At 38.4% G+C, this 19,928-nt stretch overlaps 1 protein-coding gene across 4 annotated transcripts in view; it reads left to right on the top strand.

Moving 5' to 3' along the window:
- Nucleotides 1–19,928, top strand: part of ADAMTSL1 (ADAMTS like 1) — a 1,086,428-nt gene that overhangs the window by 842,566 nt on the left and 223,934 nt on the right. For all 4 annotated transcript variants that reach the window (XM_069090660.1, XM_069090659.1, XM_069090661.1 and 1 more), the window contains 2 exons: nucleotides 1,275–1,432; nucleotides 16,785–16,896. In XM_069090660.1, the coding sequence (XP_068946761.1) occupies nucleotides 1,275–1,432; nucleotides 16,785–16,896 (270 nt within the window). The remainder of the gene's footprint in view (nucleotides 1–1,274; nucleotides 1,433–16,784; nucleotides 16,897–19,928) is intronic.

Raw genomic sequence — 19,928 nt, 5'->3', positions numbered from 1 at the left:
ACACACAAAGATTAAGCATCTAAATGATAAAAGCAACTAGAAAATGGGTACCAGCAAACCGTTTTTTGTTGTTGTTGTTGTTGTTCAGTAATTTTTTCAGTCATGTCTGACTTTGTGACCGCATTTGGGGTTTTCTTGGCAAATATACTGGAGTGGTTAGCATTTCCTTCTCCAGATCATTTTATAATTGGAGGATCTGAGGTAAACAGAGGTAAGTGACTTGCCCAGGGTTACACAACTTGAAAGTGTCTGAGGCTGGATTTGAACTCAAGAAGAGGAGTCTTCCTGACTCCAGGTCCAGCACTCTGTGCACCATGGCACCACCTAGAAACGATGTATATATTTGAGTGATCTGTGTATGGCACAATTATTTACGGGCTATAATAAAGATCATGAGTAGCCATGGATTGGTAGACAAGAGGTCATTCCAGGTCAAGGGAATAGCTGAAAGGCATGTGGAAAGGAGACTTTGAGACAGGGATAAGAGCCAGAAGGAGACTAGTGTGGTTAGAGGAAAGGGGGGTGGATTTGGAAGGTCTACAGAAATGAAGTTAAACAGATATGGGAGAAGAAGCCACTTGGGAGCCTTGGATGCTAGGCTGAGGATTTTTGAGTCCATCCAATTCTGTTTGTTCCAATTCAACAAATATGTATTGAGCAAGGACATAACATACATGGCACTGGGAATTAAAAGAACTTATAATCATGTGAAATTTAACACCCCCCAAATAATTCACTATTGACTTTATGCTTTTCACAGGTAAATAAATATAAGATAAAATTCATTCTTATCAGTCATTTGAATACCCTTTTCTTCTGCTTTTGTTTTTACCTGTGGGTTTGGCTTGTATTCAACTCAACACACATGCATTAAGCACCTACTGTGTGCCAGGCACTGTGCCAAAAGCTGGGGATACAAATAAAAAAAACAGTCCCTCTCTTCAAGGAGCTTACAGTCTAATTGAGAAGGACAATACACAGAAAGAATCTGGAAAGAAGTGGACAAGAAAACAGGGGGTACCCAGGATGGGGTCGCCTTGGGACATTTTGTTCCATGGAGTAGAAACCAAACAGAAGTTAATATGGAACGCAGGAATCCAGGTTCTGCCCTCTACAAAGGAAGGCTTTGGATGGAGTTTAGTGCTCTACCCTCCAGATCTCCAGTCAGAGGAGAGAGGAAGCTGAGGGAGATGAGAAGGTGATAAAAGGCTTCTATGTGTCCTTGCTGATTTAGAAAATATCGACTTCTCCTTTTCCTTTTTTTCTTTGTGTAGATCTGGAAACTAAGACCCTACAGGGCACAAAAGGTGAAAACAGCCTCAGCACTACAGGTACCTTCCTCGTGGACAATTCCAGTGTTGACTTCCAGAAGTTTCCAGACAAAGAGATATTGAGAATGGCTGGACCCCTCACTGCAGATTTTATTGTCAAGGTGAGAAGTAACCATCATCATAGAGATTTAAATCCAAAACTATGAAATGAACCAGTGAAAAGTTGCTCCATGGGGCCATGAAATTCAAACCAATTCAAAACAATTTTTTTTAAGAATCTAGACTGTGCAAAGCATTGTGCTAAGAACTGGGAAAGATGAAAAAGAACTTCATTCCTGCCCTCAGAGAACTTCCATTATAATAAGTAGCTATGCAAATAAATATGATGCAAATTAAAATGCAACAAGGGCAGAGTAGGGATCTCAATGAAGAATTATAGAAACATAGGGAGGGAAAACGACTTTCTGACTTAGACCCTTAGACCCTATGCCACCTGAACCAGGCTTTGACTTCAACAGGTTGAGATGTGGAAGGAGTAAGATGACATAGGGAAAAGAATGTTTGATTTGAAATCATGCAGCATTGGCATGGATCCTTCCCCTGCCGTTTATTGGCTATGTGACCATGGACAAATCATTCCCCCTTTCTGGGCCTCAGTTTCCTTATCTATAATAATTAGGGAGACTGGATCCCCTGTCAGCTTTCATATTCTATGAGTCTAGCTATGCATTCTACACACAGAGACCAGCATGCACAAACATATGGAAGTCTTGGAAAATCTTCTCTTCCAGGAAATATTTAATTCTAGGGTGTTAAGCAAACTGCATCCTGCACTTTATGGCAACTTCACAATTGAGAAATAAACATCTGACATGTTTAAGGTCTTTGGGAAACTCTTGCATACATTCTTTGGGAAAAACTGAGCATGATGAAGGGTTTAGGGTTCCAAAAGCCAACACATCTTTAATTGTGGGGAGCAGAGGGGAAGGACTTTACAAGCAAGTTAGGTCACTTGTGTGCTCACTGTGATTGGATCATAGAGGATGTCTGTCTACAACAAAGCTTAGAAAACAACTGATGATACCAGGACATTGGTCAAATCATCATGGTCCCACTGGCAAGTTCTGTTTTCTATTGTGTTGGCAACAAAACTCAGTTGTTTCCTCCCATCAGAGCTTCCCTATTCTTCATGGTAATATAAAACACATTGCTGGAAACAACATACACATTCTATAGGAAAAAAGCACACACCAAAAGAACATTTGGGAATCACAATGAAATAAAACATTTTTTCCCCTTCAGCAGGTCAGAAGAACCTGAAGGATTTCAGCTGTAAAGCTGTAAAACTTGTAATGTGTCCAGGACTCCATAAATTTTTCATCATGAGACCTGTAGCCAGAGGACATTTGATTTAAACTAATGCTTGGTGACCCTATGGCAGCTGGAAGTAGGAATACTTCATAGGAAAATGTGATAGGCAATGAGATTGGATTGAAGAGGTGTTCCAGAGGACTGTCCTCCATCTCACTCAGTATGATAGCTTTCTTTAATCCAGCCCAGATTCCAGCCACATAAAAGTCCTGGTACAAACCATCAGAGGTAACTCCTGACATTCCCAATGCTCTAACTAGTCAAGGAGATACTATGTTATTTCAGTTCTGGATCTCAAACAACAGAAATATAATCATGCCCACTTCAAATCCAGCTACACATTTGATTAATAGCATGCAAAGTTTAAAATGTTAGGCAGTGTGTTTACTTATTCAAGCCCCTGAGTGATACAGAATAGACTCCATGTGTGGTGTATGTCTATCTGAACCTATTATTTGATGGAATGTCTTCTAGAAAAACTCTTTTCTCCAATGCAGATCGATAACTCTTTTGTACTTTATAGTCTTAGAAAGGCACCAGAAAATATGAGACATTAAGGGATGTGTCCATAGTGGCACAACTAGTGTATGTTAGAAGCCAGATTTAAACTCAAGTTGTCTCATCTGCCAGCCCTCAATCTATATTCTAGGCTATCTCTCATAGATGGTAGATAGGTAGGTAGATAGATAGATAGACAGACAGACAGATATAGATAGATAGATAGATAGATAGATAGATAGATAGATAGATAGATAGATAGATAGATAGATGGGATAGAGACAAACATACTTATATGTATATATGCATATAGATGTACATTACATATACATACACACAGAGTAAGACTTTCTTGGGGATCTTGAAAGAGTTACTATACTTCCCAAGGTGCTTGACATACTGAAATAATGTTTCAGTACATCAAAATATCAATGATTTCATTGGTATACTGTTCCCCAACACAGATTTCAACCCCTCCTTTGGTTGGTCTTCATCAGCAGTTGTAACTGAAAAAATTCCTCACCTTTTATCCAAAGCCTTCTTGACTTAGCTCCTTGAATGACAGACAAAGTCAATCATGAGGGGCATACTTAAAACCCTTCTAGCTTGGTAGAACCTACCAAAGTTTATACTCACTCTACTGGCTCAAACTTAGAGAACATGATGCTTTTGAGTAGTGAAGGTAGAAAGAAAACAAGTGACTAAAGGTAGGAATTAGCCTTTTTAAACCTGGGAGGTAAGCAGGGCACTATTCATATGCTCATTTGACAGATATGAAAACAGAGGCAGAGTGTGATGTGTCTAAGTTTGTACAGCTAGAACTAAAAGCAAGCTTTCTGACTCCCATTTTGCTTCTAAAGACACATACATTTTTTCATCTAAAAGTAAAGGCTGATGTTTAAGAAGAACCTTTCTAAGGAATAATAATAACTACCATTTACATAGTACTTAAAGTTTACAAACTGCTTTTCATGTGTATTTCATTTGAACCTCGCAACAACCCTGTAAGGTAGGCACTGTTATTTATTCCCATTTTAGAGATGAGTAAACTAAGACTGTAAAAGGTTAAATGATTGCCCAGGATCACACAGCTAATAAGAGTCTGAGGCCACATTTGAAGTCAGGTCTTCCTGACTCCAAATCTAGCATATTGTTGTTCTACCAACCTGCTACACTGGAATTGTGACTTATTTCAGAAAAGCTTACATATTTCAAGTAATTCATTCAGAGCATAGAGTAACCTATTATTTTTGAGACTTTCCATTATAACTTTCAAGCTTCAGGAAACAGGTAAATGAATAAAGGTTTCATTAGAAAACATTAGAAATTAGAGAAATCAAAAATTATTCTAAGACAAAAATAAAAGTTTTTATTTTCAAGGTGTTTATTTTGTGAATTTGTTTCACCAGTTCCAAAAATGAGCCAAGAATTCTTTTTCTTTTTTTAGATTTTTCTTTTTGCTTTTTGGAGGGGAGAAGGTAGGGCAATTGGGGTTAAGTGACTTGCCCAAGGTCACGTGGATAGTTTTGTATTGTGTCTGAGGTCGAATTTGAACTCAGGTCCTCCTGACTCCAGGGCCAGTGCTCTGTTCATTGCATCACCTAGCCACCCCAAGAATTCTTTGAAAAAAGTCCTTCATTCAATTATATCTAATAAAATTCCTTTCCCCCCCAATCTTGTCCAGAAAATTGTTGAAATGTCCCATTACTATTTTGCTATTAATTATCCATCTAGATTTCTTTTTTTAAAAAAGCCTTATAATTGAACACCCTGTTCCTTTCATAGTACTATATATTATTTCTTAAGTATTATAATGATTTTCCTTTGCAAAGTCATGTCTTCCTTCCTGTATGTGATATAGACATATTAGTCTACCCACTTGTCAATCTTTCCATCTTGAACCTGGAATTATATTTTCCAAAGTGTTTTTTGAGAAGAAAAGAAAATCATATTATATGTATAATAATGGTTCACACCCATATGGTGCTTTTATTTTGTTGTCATGTCCCCAACTCTTCATGATCGCATTGGGTTTTTTTTTTTGTTTATTTGTTTGGGGGTGGGGTTGTCAAATATACTGGAGTAGTTTGTCATTTCCTTCTCCAGCTCATTTTACAGATGAGGAAACAGAGGCAAAGAGGGTCACACCACTGTCTAAGGCTGGATTTGAACTCAAGTCTTCCTGACTCCAGACCTGGCACTCTATCCACTGGGCCACCTAGCTTCCCTTTTGGTGCTTTATAACTTCCAAAGGCCTTTCTTCTCAGTAAATCTCCAACAGAGGCCGTGCAGAGATTATTAGCATGATTTCACATCCCAGAGAGATGACGTAATCGGTCAGAGAGCTAGTAAGTAATGGCCACCAGACTCAAACTCAGTCCTTCTGACTCCGAATCTATTGCCCCTTCCACCATCCCCTCATAAAAATGAAGGTTCCTCATTACAAATATTTATTATGTAAGGCACTAAAATTGACCTTTCTGGACTTCTTTAAAATTGCACTAGGCCCTCATCTAGTTCCTAGGGAAGCACTTCTCCAGACAGCAAGATAGTCCATATAAACCATATAAACAATGTTTCAAGTAGCAACATGTTGGGGATTTAGGGCTACATCGACTATAACTTAACGGTTCACCTCCAAAGTTCAGAGCTGTCAGTTGTCTCATTGTATGCACATGGCAACAGGTCTGTTTGAGTGAAAGTTATGATTTGAATGAAAGTCACTCTGAAATGATTTTGGTACCAAATACAATCAGTGCCTCTTGAAAAAGATGCAATTTTAGTAGAACAAATCCACTGCTTACTAAAGCACCATAGCTTAAAGAGCTCTTTTTAATCAAAGATTAGTCAATATTTGCCAATATTCAATCCCAAGAATGTGTATTGTACATGAATACATTAGAGACAGAGTAGCCTCAGAGCCAGTTAAGACCTAGATTCAAATCCTGCCTCTGACATATATTAGATGTATGACCTTGGGTAAGTCCCTTTACCTAGAAATACTCTAGGCAACTCCCTAAGTCTTAGAAAGTGCTGATCTGCATTGTTAGTGAAATTTTCTTTACAAGTGAAATAGCAGATTTAGCCCTTTATCTGTATCTCCATGATTCTCAGAGGCAGCTGGTAGGTACAGTTGATAGAGATTTGGGCCTAGAGTAAGGAATACTTCAAAGGTTCAAATCCAACATCACACACTTACTAGTTGTGTTACTCTGCACCAGAAGTTTGTCCTTGATCTTCCCCAGTTTCCTCAAATGTAAAATGGAGACAAAAGTACTTCTCAGGTTTGTTGTGATGATCACAGGAGAAAATATTTGCACAATGCTTAGCACAGTGACTAGCACTTCATGATTTTTCCCCCGTGCTTGATTCTCAAACAAGGAAAATTTATAACTACATTTTACAATGTTTCTTTGGAGAAAGATGTTCCAAGTTATGAAGCTTCTCTTTACAGAGAGGGTTTTGGAACTCAACTCAGTACCCACATTCATTTGGCATTGTTTTTACCAATCTCCAATCTCCAACATAGAAAAAATACATTATGTTCAATCAGGGAAGGACCTATTTGGGATTTGTTGAGGTGAAAGCCAGACTAAGGAAAAAAAAAAAACCACGGTTGAGAAATAACTAATGCACTAGCTGCTGGTCATATAAACACTTGAATAAAGAAAGGATTGCAAGGATTCTAAAGCTAATTCTATAATATAACATACATTTGACTGTATACAAAACTGTGGAAGCTGCCAGCGAAAATGTAATGATTAAGTAAGAGGCCAGGATTGGAGCTGCTCCTCTGAGAAGGAAAAGCAACCACAATGTGTGTCAGGAACAGAGAATCGTGGCAGGGGAGTAATGGGCACCTGTCAGGAGTAGATATATGTTAGTGAGCAACAGGGAGATGCAAACCTCGTTTGACCTTCCCCTTCACTGGAGCCCACTGGGAGTTATGAGAACTCTGCGAATCTCTGGGCTAGGGGTGAGGGGACAGGCAGCTTAACCAAAAGAAGGAAATGCCTTTTCACTTTCTGTGGGCTCTTCTGTGTCCACTATGTAAATAAAATCTGTTCTGTCTGATGCCTTATGAGCCTGAAGAAACAAATCTGCCCTGTGGAAATCTGCTAGCTACTCCCTTCATGGACCTCACTACTCTCCTACTTAGTAAATCTGCTCTTCCTCTACTCTCAAACTAATGAAAGAGAGACAAGTCCTTTTAACTCACAGTTATCCTTAAAAGGTCACCGGGAAAATGTCATACTATTATAGCGACAAGCCTTCAGTTGGTCAGTAAATAAGCATTTATTAAGTACCTACCATGTACTAGGCATAGTGCTAAAAGCTGAGAATACAAAGAAAATAAAAGACAGTTCCTGCTTTCAAGGAGCTCGGGCTACAAGGGGAGACAACATTCAAACAACTATGTACAAACAGGGCATATACAGTAGAAATTGTAATAACCAACAGAATAGAGGTATTAGTATTGAGAGAGACAGGAAAGGCTTCCTGTAAAAGGAATAATTTTAGTTGAGACTTGAAGAAAGTCAGGAGGCAGACATGGGGAAAAAGAGAATTCCAAGCATGGGAGACAGCCAGTGAAAATACCCAGAGATAGGTGATGGATTGTCTTGTTTGAGAAATAGCAAGGGGGCCAATGTCACTGGAAGGCAGAATGTGGGGGGAGGAGAGGAGTCCAAGGAGCAAGGAGCATAAAATGTAAGAAGACTGGAAAGGTCAAGGGGAGGAGCAGGTTATAAAGTACTTCAGAGGTGAGAGGGAACCACAGGAGTTCATGGAAAAGCACATCAGAGCATGTCATGGCCACTTCTAAACCCAACACAATTCTGTACCATCCGGTCAGTTTGCAGCATCTCATCACAGCAAAACAGCTCATAGAGGCTCTTCAGGTTGGTTCTTTGTGAGGGACTTTTCCTAACTCTTCTCCCAAGTACTTGCCTCCTCTCTTGCTGGGTTCTTCACTACTTCTAAAGGTTCAGATCACAGACTCCTGATGGTCAGTAATTCACCTTACTCTTATGAGATATAAATCATGAAATCTAATTTTTGTCAGTTTTGAAACTAACATTCTTCAGTTAATCTTCAAAAATTATTTGATGACTGCTTTGAGTTTGATTTTTCTCAAACTCTAAAAACAGTTACATGCAAATGAGTTAAGAAAGGGATCAAAATACCCTGTAGCCTCAATCATTTCTTTGCTCAAAAATGGATCCCACTGTCCCACCCTCCCTCCCCCACCACTGAAGGGTAGTTTTCTATCTATCTAGTTCTCCTACAAGCCTATGTCTCTTCTCACATTTTATGAAAAACTGTTTCTTCGGCATTTATTTTATCAAATTTTCATACCAAAAAGCCTTTTTCCTGCCTCTTTTAGCAATTAAACTGTTCACATATGAAAAAGATAATTATTTACATTCTTCACAAGTAGATTACCTTCTTTGTCTTTACGTAAAAGTTCATTTCCTGCCTCATTCAGCAACCAAACTGCTCGTTTATAAAAGGAGCAATTCCTTGCAGTAAAAACATGCTTCCCAATCCTATACTTATGATATTTATTTTTTTAACCTAAGCCTAAGACTTGATATTTATCCCTTTTGAATTGTATCTAATTAGATTAAGCCTGTTAAGATCATTTTAGATCCTGGTTGTCATTCAGTGAGTTAGCTGTCCCTCCAATCTTTGTGCCATCCGCAAATCTGATGACCATCTTTTCTTTTATCCAAGTTATTGGTAAAAAAGAATTGATAGCATGGGGCCAAACATAGATCCATGAGGCACCTCAGTGGAGAGCTCCTGCCAAGTTGATATGGAGCCATGAGCTATTATTTTTTAATCCACCCATTCAAACTAGTTCCAAATCCATCCAAATTTATTTTTGTCTGATCCACATCCATTCTTCAAGAATAGTATGAGATACATTATTGAATGGCTTGCCAAAATGCAGGCAGACTATTTCTAAATCATTTGCCTAATCTGTCAGTTTAGCAACCCTATGATAAACAGGAAATAAGATTAGTCTGGCATAACCTGTTCTTGATGAAGCCATCCTGGCTCTATTAATCACCACTTTCTTTTCTAAATGTACACACTAGCTATTTCTTTAGGCTTTTCTCAGGATTTGAAGTCAAGAGCACTGGTCTTTACTGTACAGTCTCTATTCTCTGCTCTTATTTGAAAATCAAGGAAAAAAAGTTTGCCTGTCTTAAATATTGTAGTTCCTGGGGTGGCCAGGTGGCTCAGTGAATAGAGGACCTGAGTTCAAATCCAGCCTCAGACACTTGACACACTTACTAGCCGTGTGATTTTGGGCAAGTCACTTAACCCCAATTGCCCTCCACAAAGCAAAAAGTCTTGTAGTTCCTTTCCTGTTTTCTGTGATCTTACAACTCTCACTGACAATGGCTCAGCAATCTGAGTCTGGAACAGGTTACCAAATTCATCAAAGAACACTAGGTGCTCTCTTACTTACCTAGCCTTACTTCTCCTGCATATCAGTTCCTTGTTAGCCATTGTTGTTCTCTCATTTCTAGTGCAAAGACCATCCCAGTATAAAAGTGAGTAGGATGAGAATGATTGTCCATATTTTAGAAATTAAGAGATTGAGGTTGAGAAGGTAAGTGACTTGGGTCCCAAAAAGCATAGATCTAGCACTAGAAGGAACTTTAGAGTCCAAACCCTTCATTTAACAATTAAGGCAACCGAGTCACTTAAGGTAAGCGATTTGCTGAAGGTCACTTTGTGACCTTGCATTGTGCCCCATTTTTGCTGTTCTGGACTTATAATTTCATATATATGGTGAGCCTCTAGGGTTAAAACTCCTTCCATTAAGGCAAATCAGCAGCTTCTATATACCTTATAGTCTTTTTTTTTGGAGGGCAATTGGGGTTAAGTGACTTGCCCAAAGTCACATGACTAGTATATCAAGTGTCTGAGGTCAAATTTGAACTCAGGTCCTCCTGACTCCAGGGCACGTACTCTATTCTCTGTGCCACCTAGCTGCCCTTGTATCTTATAGTCTTAAAGAGTAGCCTGGGACTCTTAGATTTTAAGTGATTTGCCCATAACTGTATGATAGATTCAATAAGCATTTTTAAGGCCTACTCTGTGCTAAGTGCTGGGAATACACTTACAAGTAAAAAGAAAGACAGTCTCTGCCCTCAATGAACTTACATTCTATGGGAAAAGACAATATATTCAAGGATGCTGAAAAATGGTGGAGGGGAGTCCTGAGTACAGCCTGTAGAGGAATAAGGCATGTCATATCTGTAAATGGAAGTTCTGGGAGGAGTCATCAAATCAAAGGAAGATGCTGCAGAGGCAGAGGGTACTTCCAGTGTTTGAATGCTAAGGCTGGTTGTTCAGTCATTTGAATGGTGTCCAACTCTTTATGGCCCCATTTGGGGTTTCTTTGGCAAAGATACTGGAGTGGTTTTGCCATTTCCTTCTCCAACTCATTTTACAGATGAGGAAACTGAGGCAAACAGGCTTAAGTGACTTGCCCAGGGTCACACAGCTAGTAAGTGTCTGAAGTCAGATTTGAACTCAGGAAAATGAATCTTCCTGACTTCAGGCCCAGCACTCTATTCACCACATAGGTGCCTTTGCAAGGGGAGAGAAGCTTAAAAATGAAGAATGAGGGCACAGTAGAGGAATTTCAGAGTGCCCACTGGAGAGGAATGAGAACCTACAGTTAGCAGACTTCAGAGGCAGGATTTAACCCAAGTCTTGCTAACTTCAAGGCTATCTTTAATTCTATTACCCCAGCAGTTCCTAAGCCTTTTTGTGTCATGGACACTTTTGGCAGTTTGGTAAAACTTATGTACCCCTTCTCAGAATAACATTTTTAAATACATAAACTAAAAAAAAAAAGACTACAAAAGTGATCAAATATATTGAAATATACTTACCAACAATTTTTTTTCAAAATTTTTTTCAATGATTCCAGGTTAAAAACCCCTGTGTTATGTATGCCAAACTACCTCTCATCTTAGGCATTGTAGGTATCGAAGAAGTGTGTTTTGAATTGAATTGAATCAAATCGAATCGAATTTCTTGAATTAAACTCAGGTCCTCTTATACCAACTCCAAGACTTTTCCTACTATACTTTTCTGCTTCTAAAATACTCTCTTTTAGCAGCTGGAGTGCCAAGTCAGCTTAGATGAGAACATTTCTGTGATTATTCTATTTTTTTCATTAAATTGATTCTCCAAATACAGGCCAGCAACACCATAGCCATAGTTGTGAAAGGGCCAGGGAACTTTTCAGAAAAGACAACTGCCTCCATAAAGAAGGGGTCAAAGTTACCCTGAGAGAGTTTATACAAGTATTAATTTGTTCTGTTAATTGCACTTTTTTTTTTAATGGAAGGGAACCACTCGGAATATCTTGTTACAATTACCTGCTTCAGAAACCCAAAATACGAACTTTTTTTTAGCCTTTTAGTCACAAAAGATTCATGGGTGTAGTCACTTGGATGACCATTATTGTGTCCCAAAATTGGGTTCAGTAATTTGCAAGGTTCTTTAATAAACACATTTGCCTGTTTCTCAATCACATCTCCACAAATAAGGATTTCTTCCCCAACAATTGTGTATATATTGCCCCCACACACTCCCCAATAATAAAATCTTTTTCCCTTGAGAGTAGTGCCCCAAGTCACATAAGCTTAAGGCAAACTACACCTCTGAGACTACTGTACTTAGCCGCCTTCTCTCCAATCCTCTCCCTTCCCCACCCCCTCCATTGCCCCAGTGCCCTCCCTCTTCTCTAGCACAGAAGCTCATCAGAGGAGTGACTGAAGTAAAGCCAAGGCAGGTAGGGGGTGACTCCTGACTGCCCAGCCTCCCTGCTAGGCATGTCTGGGGCAAAAGAGTTTCTTGGTATCCCAACAGCCAGAAGAAAAGAAAACTGGTTGAGGGAAGATCCTTGGGGTTTGGAAGTTGCCTTTTCCCTAGGTGAGAAGGGGGATTCCATGGCATTGATGTCTCCCTCTTTATGCATTTGAGAGGCCTTGCAAAGGGAATCTTTTTTAATGACTTATTATAAATTTAGTATGGCTTTGTGTTTATTTGTTTTTAAATACATACCATTTCAATACACAGAAGGTCAAGGTTTTTTTCAGATTTTCTCTCAAAGTCTTTGTCAATTCCCATTCACTTTTCCTCTGATATGGTGAAAGCAAATCCTCTGTTCTCCAGTTTCTTTGTTGTTGTTGTTTTGAATTATTTAATAGCATTCTAGGCATGTGTTTTTTTTTTCCTCCTTGATTATTGGTCTTAGGTGCATTGCAATATTGCATTCCTAGAATGTACCACAATTGATCTATTCTCCCATTCTGGAATGTTTTGGTTGCTTCCAGTTTTTTAAATTACAAATAATGAAGCCATTAAAATCCCTGAACAGATAGTTCTTTTTTTTTCTTTTTGAGCATACTCTTAGAGTAGGGGTAATATCTTTGCTCTTAAATGTTGTTTTATTTCATGTGAATATTAATTGCCACAGCTTTCCCCTCTCCTTTCCTGTCCCATATATACACCATGTTCCCATTGATATTTTATAGTAGCTACCCTTCACATATGTACTATGAAATGTAGCCAATTTCTTTACAAATTCATTTAATTTCCATGTAAAGTATCATTACATTAAAGTGCCATGTAAAGTACATTACATCCAACAACACATTAAAAAACTGCGGTCCCAAGAAAGTAAAGCTTGTTCAGAGCTTTCTTTTTCTTATTAACATAAGGTCAAAATTACATTTACCAGATGTGTTTTACTCTTTAAAAAGTGTCAGACTGTAACTCTCAACAGACACTTCAGGACTGGACCTGATGTTGAGTATTTTTTGCTTGTAAAGCTGAAGTGCTAATATGTCACCAAAATACCTTAGAAGTTCTGATGATAGCAAAACCCCCAGCATATCCACATGAACTTGGTCAAAACAAAAAATGTGAATAGGGGCATGTTTAAACCGCTGATCCTTTTTTTAAGGCAAGCACATTTGAAGTCCACCAAACCAAAATATCCAATAACTTTTCCTGGCTGGTTAGACTCTTATTTCTTTCTGTAGGGTGGAGTTTCGCAGGGGTACATATGTTTGGAAGTAGGGGGAAAGCTACAGAGGAGGTGGAGTGGGTAGATAACTTGTATTGTCTGATTCCTCTGTATTCCTAAACATTATGAAGAAAATGAAGTGTGGGTGAGTAAGGATAGGGAAGGGTGTAGCCCTGAAGAGCATGATGGCACCAAGACAGATTTTGAACAGCTCTTTGGTTGCCTCTAGACTTGCTGTTCATCCTCCTTAAATTTCATCTTCTTAGAGTTGGCCCATTGACCTAGCCTCTGGAGATGTTTTTGGATCCTGACTGTCATGCAATGTGTTGGCTATCTCTCCCAGTCTTGTATCATCTGCATGTTTATAAGTATGCCTTCTCTGCTTTCATCCTTGTCAATGATAAAAACATTGAAGAACAGAGAGCATGCCCACTCCTGCCCTCCAGGTGACATCAATCCATTAATCAGTAATTCTTCTGATGTGAAAGGAAGCATAACAGAGGGAACTGAGAGCTGTCCTCAGAGCTAGGAAGACCTGAGTGCAGCATGCTGGCCACATAACAATGGCAAATCTAAACTTCTCTTTGCTTAAGCAACTCACTAAGATTTTGAGTCGCAGAGAGGATTCTGGCCTACATAGGTAGATGGCATTGGATTCCAGTCCCAGGAATTCCCTATACCAATAGGGCTGCCATCTTTATCCCTATCTTTGCATTTAATAATTGAATTCAACAAATTAACCAATTAATACTTCCCTCTCCCTTTTTTTGTCCTTTGCTAGGAATCTAGTCCTTTTCCTCCCTAAGGATCACCGTCTTTAAAGATCTAACTTTAGGATCATGCAGATCATGCAGATCATCCTTCATGCTTTGTTTTTTATAGTCCACAAACTGAACTGGCATAAAGAAATACCAAGATAATCTCACTTGTCATCTACCATATTCCCTTAAATATTTATGCAGGGTCAGTTCACTATACTGCCTAATAATTTAAAAAAACTATTTTCAACTCACTGTATTGCTGCGAGTCAAGGAACGTTAACAGTGTCCAAAGAATTTAAAATAAATATCACACAGAGGACAATGGCACATGTTGGGTGTTAGCAGGCTCCAATGTGAAAAATAAGGGACTTTAAAGGAAAACAAGAAGAAAAGATCTCATCAGAGCATGGGATGATGTGTAGACAGACTGAGCGCTCCCCTGGAATCCCACTCCTGGTGTTAAGTGAAAGTAAGGCAGGCCCCCAGCATGTTGGATTGACCCCCTGTGGCAAACTTATTTGAGGCTGCTGACAAGAGGAACATAGGATAGACAGGCCTGGTTGGGTTATAAGCTGCTTCACTGGACAGAACACCCAAATTGATGAGATCACAGTCCCATTTGAATACTTGAGAATTCACAAGACTAAAGCAAAAAAACCCAAAACACTTTGTTTATTGAATCCTTTCTGTCCATACTAACACATATACAACATCAACATTTTTTGGTCAGTGTATATTTTTTTGTATTTAGCTAGCATTTAAAAAAATATTCCTCTAGGGGTGGCTAGGTGGCAAAGTGAATAGAGCACCAGTCCTGGAGTCAGGAGGACCTGAGTTCAAATTTGACCTCAGACACTTAATGCTTCCTAGCCATGTGACCTTGGGCAAGTCACTTAACCCCAATTGCTCTGCCCTTCCCCCTCCAAAAAGCAAAAAATTTTAAAAAAAAATTCCTCTAGAACAATTGTTTCATCCTATAGGTGCTCACTGACACATTCTCAATTCTTGGGGTGTAAAGCAACTCCCAGGGAATCATGGGAAGAAACCACCTCAGCACCATTTTTTTCTCTTCTTAGACCAATAAACTGGAAAATAAAACAATTGCCTTAAGACAAGGCTTCTCTCAGGAAGACTGCTCTTACATCCTCTATATTGTTGGTATGAAAACTCCACAACCTCTCCTTTTCTATTTCGTTTTTTACTATAAATTCTTTAAAATTATAATGTCTCATAGCAGCCTATTTGTGCAAATTAGAGCCATCATCAAATAGCACTCAGAATGATAGTCACTCATATCCCTAAGGAGCTATAGGCTTTTGTGAGCTAAAAATGATCCTTTTTATAACATGTGATTAACACAATTTCCCAAAGCAAGCAATTAGATATTTTATTTCTAACTCACAAGATTGACTGATATCATTCTGTAAAAAAGGATTCCTCATTCTTGAGAACCCTATATTTCCACAGCTGTAATTTTTTAATAAAGAATTTACATCATTGTTTATTCTCAATAAAAAACAATACCCTATGCCTCAGTAGAACAAAATTCTTATGGACTTGGACATCGCCTCCAAATTCTCCCCTTCCATATTTTCTTTTAGATTATTTTCTGAGGGATTTTCCATTTTTCTTTCCAATTTCTAGAAAACACATCTATGTTTCATCTTCTTTAATTGGGGGGAGGAGGGTCCCTCCTTTTTTTGTCCTGATTTTGTCCTCTTATTTCCCCCTTTTGTAGTTGATGTTTGTGGGTATTCTCAGCTTTTAATGCTAAGAGTAGGGATACATCTCATGTTATCCCCCATGTTTAGTGCTGTTCTGGCCACAGAGAAAATAAGTATTATGTCACTAGTGCTTAGTCTTTGATAATTTACTGACCCCATGAACTCTCCAAAGCAGCAAACAGCATTGAAGGGGACAAGAGCCTGCAAAATGTTTGGGTTGAGAGCCAGATAAGCCACATCATCTGGAGAGCATTTATGGATTAAACTGGACATAGGACAACAAACAAAAATGAAAGGAAGCAGTTCTAGCCAGTGTTTGGATGTCCATCTAACTCACATCTCTGATAATTTTGGAATCACCATAATTGAACTTTACCTCAGTACCCAACATGCTATGTAAGGAAGTGGAAGTGACAATTTGAAAGTTGAGGCCAGAAAGAATACCTGAATATGACCAAATACATAGAGAAGAAATCCATGCTCCAAAGGAAGGAAGGGAAGAAGGGAGGGAAGGAGAGAAAGAGGGGGGAAGAAACATATATTTATTAAATGTCTGCTATACACCAGATAATGTGCTAAGCACTTTACAAATGTTATCCTTTTTGATCCTCATAACCCTGAAAGGTAAAGGCTATTATTATTCCCATTTTGCAGATGAGCAAACAGAGGCAAACAGCAATTAAGTCATTTGCCCAGGGTCACATAGCTAGTAAGTGTCTGAGGCTAGATTTAAACTCAGATCTTCCCAGGTCCAGGTCCAGTACTCTATCTACTATGTCACCTAGCTGCCTAATACACAATATTTAACATGCTTAGGGATTGATTTTTCAAGATATCCAAAATTTAAAAAAAATCAGATTCCAAGAGAATGGAACATATTTTTATATTTTACTTTAAAAGATGCCATCAGCAACCCCAGATTCTCTACAGAATATGGAAAGAAGATTTTCATAGATAATTTTCAACAGTAGCCTCACAGCTGACTGAGAAATGTAGAGAATACAAGATTTCAGTGTGTTTATTTTTTGCTAATTTCCCCCTCCTTACCCCCACCCTTCTAATACTTCTGCCACTGTCATTTTGTCTCTTTCAGGTCCACAATGCTGGAGCTGCTGATAGTACTGTCCAGTTCATCTTTTATCAGCCCATCATTCACCGGTGGAGAGAGACTGATTTCTTCCCTTGTTCAGCAACCTGTGGAGGAGGTAATCAGTTAAGAAAGAATTGGCTAGGGGGCAGCTAGGTGGTGCAGTGAATAGAGCACTGGCCCTGGAGTCAGGAGGACCTGAGTTCAAATCCGGCCTCAGACACTTAACAGAAAAGCTAGCCATGTGACCTTGGGCAAGTCACTTAACTCCAATGCCCTGCAAAAAAAAAAAAATTGGCTACTGTGAATGAATAATGATTTACCAAAGGGAAAAGCTTGGTGTTATTATTTAATAGTTATGGTTTAATCACCTACTTTATATGAAGGCAAAGTACTCCTATGTAGGAAGAATAATGACCTCTTTAAAGATATCCTTCCTTTCTGGAAGGGAGGTTTTATTTTGTTGGGGTTTTTTTTTTAATAGAAGAAAAACCCTTTGGTTCCAGATGAGGCTTAATTTGCTTTGGTTTGTGTTGACATTAAGTTAAATTGCTGAGCTGTATGCAATGAATTCTAGGTCTCTGATTCTGAAGTGAGTAAATTGACTTTTTAGGCTCACAGTATATAGAATCAGATGTTATCCACCCCAAATCTATCATGTTGTATAGGAGGAAAGTGAGACCTAGATCAGGGAAGAGACTTACCTGAAATCACCCAGGTAACTAAAGAGCAAGGCTGGAATTAAACCCAGTCTCCAAAATGAAATAAATTCATTTATTCAGGTAATAAGCAAACTCAATAGGGGTAAAAATTACACTTGTTACTTATTAGTGATCAGAATCCTTGAGAAACAGGTCAGGCTATTTTGCAAAGACAAGAGAGATATTTTTGTAAAAACTCATTTCCAACTATTTGGTACACCTTCGTATACTGTAAGAGAGAACCAATGGAAACTAACATGTACTCTGGTTCCGAAGAGAAATGTGGAAAGACATATTAAATTCATAACATAGAACAGCTATTCAAATATACCATTGAGTGTTTCCACTCTTTTATTAAAAACATTAATTCAACATTTTGAGATTTTCAATTGAGTAATTCCAGTTGATCTGTCTACTCTGAATATGAAAATACTTTGTTTAAAGATAAAAGGCCAATAATTTGATATTTCTTAGAACTTGATATTTTGTTGCACTTAACCATATTAATGACTAACAGAGGAAATAATTTCACTGAAGAAAAATTGAGGAAAAAATTTGGAGATTTTCCTTTTTAAATGAGAAACATGCTTCGTAAAAATTGACATTTTCCTTCTCATCAGGGCTTAGTCGATAGAGTATTGGGCTTGTGCTTTAGAAGATTTACATTCAGATACTGTATTTGACACTTACTAGAAGTATGATCATGGACAAGCCACTTAGCCTCTCTGAGCCCAGTTTCCTCATCTGTAAAATGGGAATAATAATGTATCTCTGGTCCACAGGATCACCTTAAGGCACATAAGTAACATATAAAATTGAAAGTGCTTTCTAAATATCAGTTATTATCATGAGACATTAGTCTGCTGGCAGGATATTATTATAGTAACCATAAAATATGCATCAGCCTTTTCTTTTGTCCAGAACCAAAGGGCAGAAACAGGAACAATCAATGAAAGTTGCAAAGAGGTAAATTTAGGCTTTCTAACCATTAGAGCTGTCCAAAATAGGAGTGACCTGCTCTGAGAAGCAATGGGTTCCTCCTCCATGGAGGACTTTAGAGTATAGATGACAGGTATAGTACAGTGGTACAGTGGGAGGTGGAAGAGGAAGAGGGGGACAGGGGTTCCTTTCAAGTGTGGGTTGGACTGGATGGAAACCAAGATCCTCTCCAATTCTCAGATTGTATGACGCAGTTCTTGCTGTAAAATAAAATACTAAATGTTAGGATAAATCTCAGTTTCTCATGTATTAAAGAACCCAGGCTGGACAAATATTTTCTAAGGCCCCTTAATTCACATATTATTGACATGCTCATTTATTTGCTATTTATATTATTCATATACAAATATTCTGTAAGGTTCCTTAATAATAACATTGTCTGTTTCTAATCCTTATGCATTTTATTAAAAATACAATTTCCATTTCAATCCTTTCTTGTATTTTGAAAAATATGGTCATCTGAGCATTGGAATCATTTATTCTTGTCCAACAGCACTTTGTATAGTTCTTGTGGCATATGTTCTTCCTTGTACCAAAGCTGTGTTCTTGCCTTAGTCCCCACAATTATCATCCCTGCCCACTTCTAGATAATGAGATTTCTGGTAGGTAGATGATGAAGTGGATAGAATGCTGAGCCTGGAGTCAGGAAGACCCATGTGTAACACATACTTAGTGGCTGTGTGACTTTGGACAAGTCACTTACCTTTGTTTACCTATGGAGTAATAGATAATATAGTTGTCTTATTAGTGTCATTAACATAGCAGTTTAAGATTTGCAAAATGCCCTACATAGGCTATCTCATTTCATTGGTACAACAACCCTAGTAGTTCCTATTATTATTCCCATTTTATAAACGAGGAAACTGAGGTCAAGAACTGTCTTATTCTAGTATAAACTGTTTTAATCAAGTAAGGTGTTGGACCTTAAGTCTCTGCCATATGAAAATCTGTTGAATGAACCAAGAATGTTTAACCTGGAGAATACGCATGGAGTGTTATGATAGCTATCTTTAAATACTTGTGATAGAAGATTTCGATTTGAAGAGGACTTTAGAGATCACCTGCTCCAACCCTTTCATTTTATAGATCAGGTAAAGAAGTCACGTGACCTTACCAAGGTCACACAGGTGATTCAGGATAGGCAGATTCAGGAATGAAATTCAGGTGCTCTAATTTCAAATCCAACCAGACTTGGGCTGCTTGTTACAGATGCTTTCAAATCACCCCTAAGATTTTGCAAAACCTATTTTAACTACCGTGTTTCCCCGATAATAAGACCTATTCTGAAAATAAGCCCTCCCCTTACTGTGTAAGATTCCTCTAAAATAAGCCCTCCCCCGAAAATAAGCCCTATTGAGATTGCTACCCTCCCCCCCATGAAACACACACCTCGATCCGAGCTGCAGCAGTGAGCGAGTCATCCTGTTCTTCCCCAGTGATTTGCTTATTG

Source organism: Petaurus breviceps, unplaced genomic scaffold (genome assembly GCF_028583685.1).
Source record: "Petaurus breviceps papuanus isolate PSGF00001 unplaced genomic scaffold, PetGlider_PUasm1.0 187, whole genome shotgun sequence".
Classification (NCBI taxonomy): Eukaryota; Metazoa; Chordata; class Mammalia; order Diprotodontia; family Petauridae; genus Petaurus; species Petaurus breviceps.
This window is presented reverse-complemented; position numbering and strand designations above follow the sequence as displayed.